Source organism: Euleptes europaea, chromosome 10 (assembly GCF_029931775.1).
Source record: "Euleptes europaea isolate rEulEur1 chromosome 10, rEulEur1.hap1, whole genome shotgun sequence".
Classification (NCBI taxonomy): Eukaryota; Metazoa; Chordata; class Lepidosauria; order Squamata; family Sphaerodactylidae; genus Euleptes; species Euleptes europaea.
In genome coordinates, this window is record NC_079321.1 from 13,019,447 (window position 1) to 13,031,065 (window position 11,619).

The window sequence follows — 11,619 nt, forward strand, 5'->3', positions numbered from 1 at the left end:
TAGAGAACTTTTAATTGAAGATATAAATTTATTACGGGTTTATAACTTTGTTTTGCGGACCTTAATTTAGTTCTCGCGGACCCCTGGGGGCCCGTGGACCCCCGGTTGGGAAGCAGTGATCTAGAACGAATTCAACTTGTAATTAAGTAGCTCGATTGCATGACTTTTCCTAGAATTTGAAGTATGGTTTTTGCGTGTGTGTTTCCCCCCTAATCTAGCCTTGGTGGCCAGTGACACATCCTTACACTTGAGGATTTTTTCTAGCTCCTTCATGGCTGCCCTTCCCAGTCTCAACCTCCTTCTGATTTCTTGGCTGCAGTCTCCCTTTTGGTTGATGGTGGAGCCCAAGGAATACAAGCGCGGTAACCTGGTATCCACAGAGCGCTCCTCGTCCCCGCCGCCTTCGCCGGGCTGCTAAGGTCTCCCGGAGAGATCTTACCCTGCAGCTGACTCCACCGAGCGCCAGAGGGCGCTGCCGCTCCCCGTGGCTTCCTCTCCTATCTCCAGCGCCCTCTCTATGTCCTCCGGAAGAGCCTCCTCGCGGGCTGAGAGAGGAGTGGGAGTAATGGCGGCAACAGCAGCGGCGCCGGTAACAATAGCCTCCGGAGGCGGCGGGGAGCGGAGCAGTACCCGCGACCGCCTTTTGGCCGCGTTGGATGACCTGGAGCTTCTCGCTCGGTGGGTTCCCTCCGACGGGCGGGACGACTCCCTTCGGAGTCGGCCAGGGACCATTTGGCGACGCTCAGGGGGTCCCTGCGATGGGGGTCGCTGCACTTTCTGCGCATGCTCAGCGCTGGCGCTTTGGCTTTCAGCTGCCTTCTGCCCTCGCATGGACGCACATGCAGCTGCCTTCTACTGGATCAGACCCTGGGTCCATCAAAGCCAGTCTTGTCTACTCAGACCGGCAGCGGCTCTCCAGGGTCTCAGGCAGAGGGTCTTTCACATCACCCACCTGCCAAGTCCCTTTAGCTGGGGGTTGAACCTGGGACCTTCTGCATGCCAAGCAGAGGCTCTAGCACTGAGCCACGGCCCCTCTCCATGGCTCTCAGGCAGGGGTCTTTCACATCACCTACCTGCCTAGTCCCTTTAACTCAGTGGTTCCCAACCTTTTTTTGACCAGGGACCACTAGGACTTTTTTGTTCGGTGCAGGGACCCCAAGGTTCAAAATAAAAATTCAGAGAATTTGAAAATAAACTTTAATCATAATTGTTAGTTAAACATTAAACTTAGAATAATATTTGAATATATATTTTTATAATAGAGAACTTTTAATTGAAGATATTAATTTATTACGGGGTTATAACTTTGTTTCGCGGAACTTAATTTAGTTCTTGCGGACCCCTGGGGGTCCATGGACCCCCGGTTGGGAACCAGTGCTTTAACTGGAGATGCTGGGGGTTGAACCTGGGACCTTCTGCATGCTAAGCAGATGCTGTACCACTGAGCCATAGCCCTTTGCGCAGCACTTCGAGTTGCACATGGGCAAAAGCAACCGGTTTATGCCTCTTGCAGGGTTGCCAACTCTGAGTTTTTTACCCCACTGAGACCCCTCCCTTCCCCCAAATCCCCGACCCCTAATCTCCAGGAATTCCCGTGGAGATTAGGGGGCTGGGGTTTGGGGAAAGGCAGGGATCTCAGTGGGGTATAATGCCATAGGGGGCATTTGTTCCCCCAGAGAATCTGATCTTTGTGGTCTGTGGAGGCCATTTGTAATTCTTTGAGCACTCCACATGGAGGTTGGCAAGCCTTTGTGGGTCTCACTTTAGGAGGGCTGTCAAGCGAGCAAAGAAAAAACCCCATGCAACCTAATACAAAACCTGTAGTGGGGGAGGGTGCGTAGTTGGGAAAGCACACGAGTGCGGTCCCAATATTCAAGGCATGCAAAAGTAGTGCTGTGAAAAGATGTAAAAAGTGACTGGTAATAGCCCTGTGAAACATATAGTGAGTAGTATGGGCTCTTCTCGAACCCTAGACCCTTTCTTCTTCCCTTCTCAATAGGGTTGCCTGCAACACAGGGAAAGATGTGTCCTGTCAATTTAATAGTGGTTTAATGAGTGGGCCTGGGCAGTTGGAGCTTTTCAGAGCATGAAGGTAAACAACATCATAGAATCATGGAATTGGAAGGGACCACCAGGGTCATCTAGTCCAACTTCCCTGCACAATGCAGGGAATTCACAAGTACTCCCCTACACCCCCAGTGACCCCTACTCCATGCCCAGAAGATGCCCAAGATGCCCTCCCTCTCATCATCTGCTTTAGGTCATAGAATCAGCATGGCCATCTAACCTCTTCTTAAAAACCTCCAGGGAAGGAGAGCTTACCACCTCCCGACGAAGCCTGTTCCACTGAGGAACCGCTCTGTTAGAAAATTCTTCCTAATGTCTAGACGGAAACTCTTTTGATTTAATTTCAACCCGTTGGATCTGGTCCGACCTTCTGCAACAACAGAAAACAACTCGGCACCCTCCTCTATGTGACAGCCCTTCAAGTACTTGAAGATGGTTATCATATCCCCTCTCAGTCATCTCCTCTTCAGGCTAAACATCAGTGGCTGCATTATGCAGAGGCAAACCCACGTTTGCCACAAAGCCTCCATTCCTAGCTCATCCTGTTCCTCCTCCCAGCCTCCTGACCTACCTGCAAGAAATCCGTGATCTGCTTTTGGGGCGCGATCTGCAGGTTGAGATGCACTCCACTAGGGGGCACCATTTAGCCATCCCTGAACTAAACCAAATTCCTACCCTAGTTGAATTTGTTTACATTTATTTGTTTGTTTGTTTGTTTATTTCGTCATTCTTATAGCCCGCTGGATGATCTTAACATTGTCTGGGGAACATACCGGGAGAGGCGGTCCCATAGATATGAAGTTCCCAGACCATGTAAGGCTTTGAAGGACATAACCAACACCTTAAATCTGATCCAATATTCCAGCTGGAGCCAGTGCAGATGGTAGAGCACTGGCTTAATATGCGCTCACAGCGGGGTCCCCATAAGGAACCTCACCGCAGAATTCTGCACCTGCTGGAGTTTCCGGATCAGTTTCAGGGGCAGCCCTATATAGAGCGAGTTGCAATAATCTAATCTGGAGGTGACCGTTGCATGGGTCACCGTGGCTAAGTCGGGTAAGGCACCGACTGCCAGGCCTGGCGGAGATTATAAAAAAGCCCCTTTGAATGTGAGGAGTTAGTAATTGTTTTAAAACCAAAGAGAAATGATGAAATAATTGAACTTGAAAGAGCTTACAGTATTTTTTTAAAAAAACAACAACTTGGAAATCTGGTAAAATGTATTATGTAGTCAAGAGAGCCAGCATGGTGTAGTGGTTAAGAGCGGTGGACTCTAATCTAGAGAACCGGGTTTGATTCCCCACTCCCCCACATGAAGCCTGCTGGGTGACCTTGGGCCAGTCACAGTTCTCTCAGGACTCTCTCAGCCCACGCGGAGGCAGGCAATGGCAAATCACCTCTGAACATCTCTTGCCTTGAAAACCCTACGGGGTCACCGTAAGTCAGCTGTGACTTGATGGCACTTCCCACCACTACCGTCAAGGTACCCATTTACCATCTTAATTCAGTACTCTTGCACTGTCTCTGGAAATTGAACAATGGTTTTTTTTGTCAAACCTTGTGAGCAATACAAGGGTATTCGGCATCAGGAATGTGCAGCTTACCCTTTATCAAGGGTATTGTTAGGCAGGATTCTACTGAATTGGCGCTTCTGTTTATTTTGGAGAACTCACCCCGTTTCCTGTTACCATACTTTGCTTCAGGGAGCTGATTGAAATGCTGGCAATTTCAAGGAACCAGAAGCTTGCACAATCCGGCGAAGAGGCCCAGGTAAGCAACATGTTTAAAAATCTGAAAGGATATATAATATCTGTTCAGTCTCTTGTCCCTTACTAGGCATGTGGACCAGATCTTAAAGGAACAAGAGCTGATGTCCCCATACAGCTTTCAATAAGATTTCAGACCATGCCAACAGCCGTGTTAGCCGGATGCTATGCTCAAATCCCGATGGCCTCTCGCTTATTTATTTGCGGATCCTCAGAACTCGAGGACCTCCCCCGTTACGTGTCGTATTGTTCCTTGTACCATGAACCCAGATCTGAATTTCTTGCCTCATTTTTGTCTAAGATTAGCTGTTTTAGTGATCAGGAGAAGCTTTCTTTTCTCCTGTCCGACTCTGACTCTGCTGTTACTTACAATATGCCTCTTTTTGCCCTGGCAGCCAGGAAAATTTAAGTCAGCATTGCGGTTAAACTGGACAATATTTGTATTTGATTTAAATTTATTTTTGTACTTGATTTTAACTTTTTTTCTTGTTGAATCCGATTTGATTTTTGTCTACTTGATTGTAATGGCCTTTGGCTATACACGATAAATCTGTACCTGTACCATACAGCTTCCAATTTCTGCTAATTAGCTAAAATGGCATCATTTGTTGTGGGACAGATCCTGGACCTGCTGATTCGGAGAGATAAAGAGTTCCAGGAATTAATGAAGCTGGCCCTGGAGCAAGGGAAGATCCACCAGGAGATGCAGCTGTTGGAAAAAGTGGTGGAGAAGAGGGACAACGATATCCAGCAGCTTCAAAAACAACTGAAAGAAGCGGAGCACATATTGGTGAGCCCGTCAGTTAAATGGCTGACATCTCAGGGTGCTTGCAGACATTCAAGCTTACGGAGTCAGCCACGCAAAAGTGATAAAACTGTCACCTGAGAGAAAGACAGGCTTATGAATGCTTTAAATAGATAAACAAATTAACATTTAGTTAGCCTCCCGTAGTGGTTCCCATGTATCCATTACAGTTGCATATTCCACAATTTGGCCCTGTAAATGTCTTTGAATCTCATGAGATATCTTGAACACATGAAGCTGCCTTATACTGAATCAGACCCTTGGTCCATTAAAGTCAGTATTGTCAACTCAGACCAGAAGGGGCTCTCCATGGTCTCAAGCTGAGGTCTTTCACATCACCTACTTGCCTAGTCCCTTTAACTGGAGATGCCCGGGATTGAACCTGGGACCTTCTGCATGCCAAGCTGATGCTCTACAAACTGAGCCACAGCCCCTCCCCTGCTCCTTTTCCCATCTCCCTTTCTGAATCTTTGTTACTTTTTAGCCCCAGGGTCTCTCATTTATTTATTTAGTTAGGTATTTTCTTCATCTGTACCCCACTTTTCTCTCTGATGGGGACCCAAAGTGACTTATATCATTCTGCTCTTCTACATTTTATCCTCACAGCAACCTTGTGACGTAGGCTAGCCTAAGTGTGTGTGATTGGCCTAAGGGCGCCCAGCAAACTTCCATGGCAGAGTGGAGATGCAAACCTGGGTCTCCCAGGTTGTAGTCTAACATTGACCACTACACCACAGGGCTCATGTCTCCTCCCTACACCAAGGGTTGGCTATGATGACACCTGGGAACTTCCTTGTGCTAAACTCCTCTGAGTTTGCAAATAGATTTTTAGAGTCTAATTAATAAGCCTCTGTTGACCAGTTCGCTCACCAGCAATGTTATTTTATAACTAGGCCACAGCTGTTTATCAAGCAAAAGAAAAACTGAAATCAATAGAAAAGGCAAGGAAGGGTGAGTATTTTTGTTTTCATGAAATTTTAAAGCCATGGCCCAGTTTCTCATGTGATCAGCATGCCTCCTGGGTCGAAGCCTTGCTCTGTAAATTAGCTAAGTGATAAGAGAACTAATATTCAGATGACCACCCATGAGAAGGGGGGCTTATTTTGTGGTATGTTTGTGTCCTTGTGGCTATTGCTTAAACTGTCACTTGACTCGACCATGAAGGAGCTGGTGCGTGTGCAACGTCTTTCAGATTGTAGCCTAAATCCTAGAGACTGTTTTCCCGCTAACTGCTCTTGCCCTGCTGGATTAGACCAGTGATCCATCTAGTCCAGCATCCCAGCTCACGCAGGTGCCAACGAAGAGGGAACAGAGGCCAAGGCCTTCCCCTGATGCTGTCTGCTAGCATTTGCACTGGTATTCAGAAGTTTGCTGTCTCTGGATGTGGAGGTTCCCTTTGATCACGACAGCTGGTAGCCATTGATGGAGCTCTGTGCCTCTTTTTTAAAGCCATTTATGCTCACGCCCATCACGACATCCACTGGCACTGAATTCCACAATTTAATTGTTCGTTCAATAAAGAAGCACTTCCTTTGTGTGCCCTTAATCTGTTGCCCATCAGCTTCATTAGGTGCCCCCAAGGTCTAATGTTATGCAAGAGGGAGAAAAAGTTCTCTATCTGCTTTCTCTACTACATGCGTACTTTTTATAAACTCCATGCATACTTTTTACAAACCCGTCATCTTTTCCCCCCGAAAACTGAAAAGCCCTAGATGCTTTAAACCTTTTCTCATAGGAAGAAGAAAAGTTGGTTTTTATATGCCGACTTTCTTTACCACTTAAGGCAAAATCAAACCGGCTTACAGTCACCTTCCCCTCCCCACAACAGACACCCTGTGAGGTAGGTGGGGCTGAGAGAACCCTAAGAGAGCTGTGACTAGCCCAAGGTCACCCAGCTGGCTTCATGTGTAGGAGTGGGAAAATAAATCCAGTTCACCAGATTAGCTTCCACAACTCATGTGGAGGAGTGGGGAATCAAACTCAGTCCTCCAGATCAGACTCCACTGCTCCAAACCACCGCTCTTAACTACACCATGCTGGCTCCCAGGAAAGGTGCTCCAACCCATTAAGCATCTTGGTTGCTTTCTTTGCACTTTCTCCAGCTCTGGTAGAGTACTGTGGAGCACTGGTTCATAAACTGTAGTCCATGATGTGCTGCCGGGCTCTTTGTAATAATAGACCAGCATTTTAAAAAAATACCATGAGGGATTTTTCCAGAACATTAAACTAAAACTCAGCTCCTTTCCTTTGATATACTTGTAGTGAATGCACAGACCTAAGGGGGAGAGAGGCAGCATTGCTAGGGCTATGCATGGCTTGTGTCAGATGAATTGTATTGCCTCGCGAGTCAGTTACTCTGCATGCACTGATGTGGCCAAAAACATATCTTCAGTACCTCTGCACAGGTGCGCCAAAGAAAAATAGTTCAGCTTCAAGGGACTGCTTTCACTTGGAAACCTTTCAGGCAGCCTCTTGACGAGGCCATTACATTGCAAAATGTGGTGGTTCACAAAGACAAGCTTGCTGGCATGGTGGTCAACAGTATTAGGAAGTTCAAGAATCACTGCACAAAGGGACAACATGAGGGGGAAATCTGGCTTGGGAAAGTAGTGTCATAGAATCATAGAGTTGGAAGGGACCACCAGGGTCATCTAGTTCAACCCTCTGCACAATGCAGGAAATTCACAACTGCCTCCCCCACCCACACACACCCTCAGTGACCACTACTCCATGCCCAGAAGATGGGGAAAATACCTCCAGGATTCCTGGCCAATTTGGTCTGGAGGAAAATTGCTTCCTGACCCCAAAGTGGCGATCAGCATTACCCCAGGGCATGTAGGAAAGGGCCACGAGAGCCAAACACTGATGCAACCCTTCCTGCCTTCCCTCTCATGATCTGCCTAAGTTCACAGAATCAACATTGCTGACAAATAGCCATCCAGCCTCAGCTTAAAAACCTCCGAAGAAGGAGAGCCCACCATCTCCCGAGGAAGCCTGTTCCACTGAGGAACCGCTCTGTCAGAAAGTTCTTCCTAATGTTTAGCTGAAAACTCTTTTGATTTAATTTCAACCCATTGGTTCTGGTCTGACCTTCTGGGGCGACAGAAAATAACTCCACACCATCCTTTCTATATGATAGCCCTTCAAGTACTTCAATATGGTTATCATATCACCTCTCAGTGGTCTCCTCTCCTGGAATGGCATTGCTGTTACATCTTAGCTCTTACATTACTAATCCCCTGAGAGAGCAGCCTGTGCTAGAGAACTGTGTGTCATAAAGCTGATGCATTATAATCATGTGGTCTTTTTCCACCCCCAGGTTCGGTTTCCTCTGAAGAAATAATTAAATACGCTCACAGAATTAGTGCCAGTAACGCAGTCTGTGCTCCTCTGACGTGGGTGCCAGGTAAAGAATGAACGTCGTACATCAGTCTTATTTTCACTGTTGATTGGATACGTAAATGTTTCTTAACTCTTACAGAATGTTTGTCGTATAACTATCTTGAGTGCCATAAGTGAGACTTTCTCACGTGCCGCTGCAGTGCAGGGTTGCAAACTGTAAGGTTTTGCCACCGCCGCAGTAAGATGCGCTTTGGCAAGACAAGGCTGCGAAGGGTGTTATTGTTTCGTTTTCCGTCAGCATCTGACTAGCTTCCGCTCCAGCCAAAAATCAGGGAGGCAAACCTGACACCCCTTCCAGTGTGGAGAATCCTCCTTGTTTCCGGACCTGCCTTAGGCCAGAGAACATGATCTGTTGACCACTCCTGCACTCTCGTCCCGGAGGGAAGCCAGCCTGTCTCCCACCTAAGGCTCTTGGAGAGCCAGGAAATGGAGAGCCAGGGAGCAGATGTTCAACAGTGCCTTGTCTTATTGACTCCCCCCACCCCCCCGCCCTGGGAACAGTGCTCCTTGGCTTGCAGCCCAGGAGACAGAGCCATTTCCCAGTCATTCTGGGGCGAGACAGGCTTGACTTCTGGGCAGACACTTCCTCTTGGTAAATACCAGACAGGGTCCTCTTGAGGAACAAAAAAACAACAGAAGGGATTTCCCTCAGCTCTCAGACCCAGCCTTGCCTGTTTTCTTGTGTCGTTCTCCTATTAGAGTGTTCATGATGCCGGGGTCTTAAGCCCTTTTCTTCTTCTCTCCCTCTCCTTCAACTGCGGGCAGAACGAGTCAAAATCAGTCAGATAAGAGTAGGGGAGAAAAAAAGCTGGTGTGTGGGGGTTTAAGGCAGCATTTAAAGGCGGAAATGGAAATAGAAGAATAAGAGGAGTTGGTTTTTATATGCCGACTTTCTCTACCACTTAAGGGAGACTCAAACCAGCTTACAATCACCTTCCCTTCCCCTCCCCACAACAGACATTCTGTGAGGTAGGTGGGGCTGAGAGAGTGTGACTCGCCCAAGGTCACCCAGCTGGCTTCATGTGTAGGAGTGGGGAAAACAAATCCAGTCCACCAGATGAGCCTCCGCCACTTCTGTGGAGGAGTGGGGAATCAAACCTGGTTCTCCAGATCAGACTCCACGGCTCCAAACCACTGCACCACGCTGGCAGAGGACTGTGGCTGCATGTAGAAATAGAAAGTTAGGATGAAATTCTAGATTCCTGATCTGCAAATACCTGGTAATTGCATAGATGTATTTTATGCATACTAATTTTTGCTTGACTGTGCTGGTGGGGATGGTACAGAATATGTCCTTCATAACAAGCATGCTTTGTGTTCTTGTGTGGACAGATGTTAAAAGGAAAAGCCATCAATAGACATATTTAAATTGTGTATGTTTTTTCATATGTGAACATATATTTTTAAGGGGACCCCCGAAGGCCATACCCAACCGATTTGGAGATGAGAAGTGGTCTCCTAGGTCAGATGAACAACCCATCAGCGAACGGAGTCAACGGACACTTACCAGGGGACGCGCTTGCAGCAGGCAGATTACCAGGTAAAAGGAAACAAGAGGAAACACCGGCTTCTTAGTAATAGTTGAAGAGTAGAATGAATGCTGCCCAAACCCTTTAAAAGCAGTTTGCAGAGGCATTTGTACTAAAAAGGGGCATGTAACTTTTGGTCTACCGCCTAAGGCCCCTACTGAGAGACGGGAGCAATGTTCAGCCATGCCTTGTCTGCTGTCTCCTAGTAATTCCAGTTCAAGCATTGGCTTGGCATAGATATTGGTCCAATCTTCAAACCATGGCTTGGCAATTGGGATGGCTTCTTAAGCTCTCATAGAATCATAGATTTGGAAGGGACCACCAGGGTAATCTAGTCTAACCCCCTGCACAGTGCAGGAAATTCACAACTACTTCCCCCCACACTCCCAGTGACCCCCACTCCATGCTCAGAAGATGGCCAAGATGCCCTCCCTCTCATAATCTGCCTAAGGTCATAGAATCAGCATTGCTGACAGGTGGCCATCTAGCCTCTGCTTAAAAACCTCCAAGGAAGGAGAGTTTACTACCTCCCAAGAAAGCCTGTTCCACCGAGGGAATAGTACAGTATGTGTCCTTCATACTGTTACCTTCCCTCTTTGGAGAAAGCATTGCACTCCCACTGATGTTTTCTCCCTTCCTGGCAGTCAGTACCAAATCGTGGTGAACAAATCGGTTGCAAACCGGTTTGGACTTCTTCTTTTTTTGCCTTCAGAGGTAGTTTGCCATTGCCTGCCTCCTCGTCACGACCCTGGTGTTCCTTGGTCTCCCATCCAAATACTAGCCAGGGTTGAGGCTGAGAATGTGTGACTGGCTCAAGGTCACCCATCAAGTTATATCTTACCCACGACACCACGCTGGCTACAGTTAGCAAAAATGTCAGGGCAATGTAATGCTAACCATAGAAATCTCCAAAACTGAGAGGGGGAATGTCTGCAGGAGATATGCGTGGAGTGGGGGGATGGTTTTGGTAAGCCAAACTATGATTTGCTAATTAAGCATGCTTCCCCCCCATGCTGTTAGATAATGGGTTTTGATACTTGCTTTCAGTTATTCAATGAAACATCTCATTTGGTTTAAATATTCAGGATGCAATCCAGCCTAAGTAAATCATGTGTAGTTCCCATTAATTGTAATGAGAAAATTATTCGAAACTTTAACTCCCTTCCTTTGAAATCAGAGGGACCTGGCCATCCAAAGCTTTTGCTGGCTTGTGCTTGGATTGGCTTAGGCCAAAATGCCGTACACTCTTACAGCACTCTTGAGTGTTTCACATGAACACATGAAGCTGCCTTATACTGAATCAGACCCTTGGTCCATCAAAGTCAGTCGTGTCTAAGGCCGGCAGCGGCTTTCCAGGGTCTCAGGCAGAGGTCTTTCGCACCACGTACTCGCCTAGTCCCTTTAACTGGAGATGCCGGGCCACACACCCTTTGTTGGAACCAAAGTCCCATATTATTCAGTGAAACTACACGCACCAAGGATCGCACTGCATATCTACATTAGGCCTGACTGAAAGCCGCACTGTGTTCTCTTCCCCCCTCAGATGTTCTTGCACCTCAGTATCCCTGGCAGTCGACCGACATGTCCATGAACATGCTGCCTCCTAACCACAGCAACGACTTCATGCTGGAACCTCCAGGGCATAATAAGGAGAACGAAGATGACGTGGAGGTTATGTCAACAGATTCCTCGAGCAGCAGCAGCGACTCCGACTAGGAACGGCACCCGAGTTTTGGACTAGCAAAAGCAGGCTGTACTCGGGGCCCACGTTATATTGTTTGCTCTGCCCACTGATGGAAGCGGTGCTAAACAGTGAGAAGCAGCAAGGACAGTGGTCGTTTTTTTTCATGGATGTTTGGACTACTTACCCAAAATACCCTAATCATGGTTCGCGTCTTGGAAGCAGAAATAGCAGGGCACATTTGTTTTATTGTACATTTGATATAAGTTCTGGAAAATGAATTGTAGTGAGAATCAACTGGAAGCTACAGTGAATAAATGAGCATTACATTTTCTTTGATAACATAAAAGGGGCCTGGTGAGAGCTTAT

General features: G+C 47.2%; 1 protein-coding gene across 1 annotated transcript; it reads left to right on the top strand.

Moving 5' to 3' along the window:
* Positions 1-657: 657 nt before the first annotated feature.
* On the top strand, positions 658-11,286 carry MED4 (mediator complex subunit 4). The gene is made up of 7 exons (XM_056856514.1): positions 658-678; positions 3,771-3,837; positions 4,453-4,623; positions 5,532-5,589; positions 7,958-8,044; positions 9,449-9,580; positions 11,113-11,286. Exons 2-7 carry the CDS (start codon positions 3,784-3,786, stop codon positions 11,283-11,285), a joined length of 675 nt encoding a protein of 224 aa, XP_056712492.1. The 5' UTR covers positions 658-678; positions 3,771-3,783; the 3' UTR covers position 11,286.
* Positions 11,287-11,619: the final 333 nt, after the last annotated feature.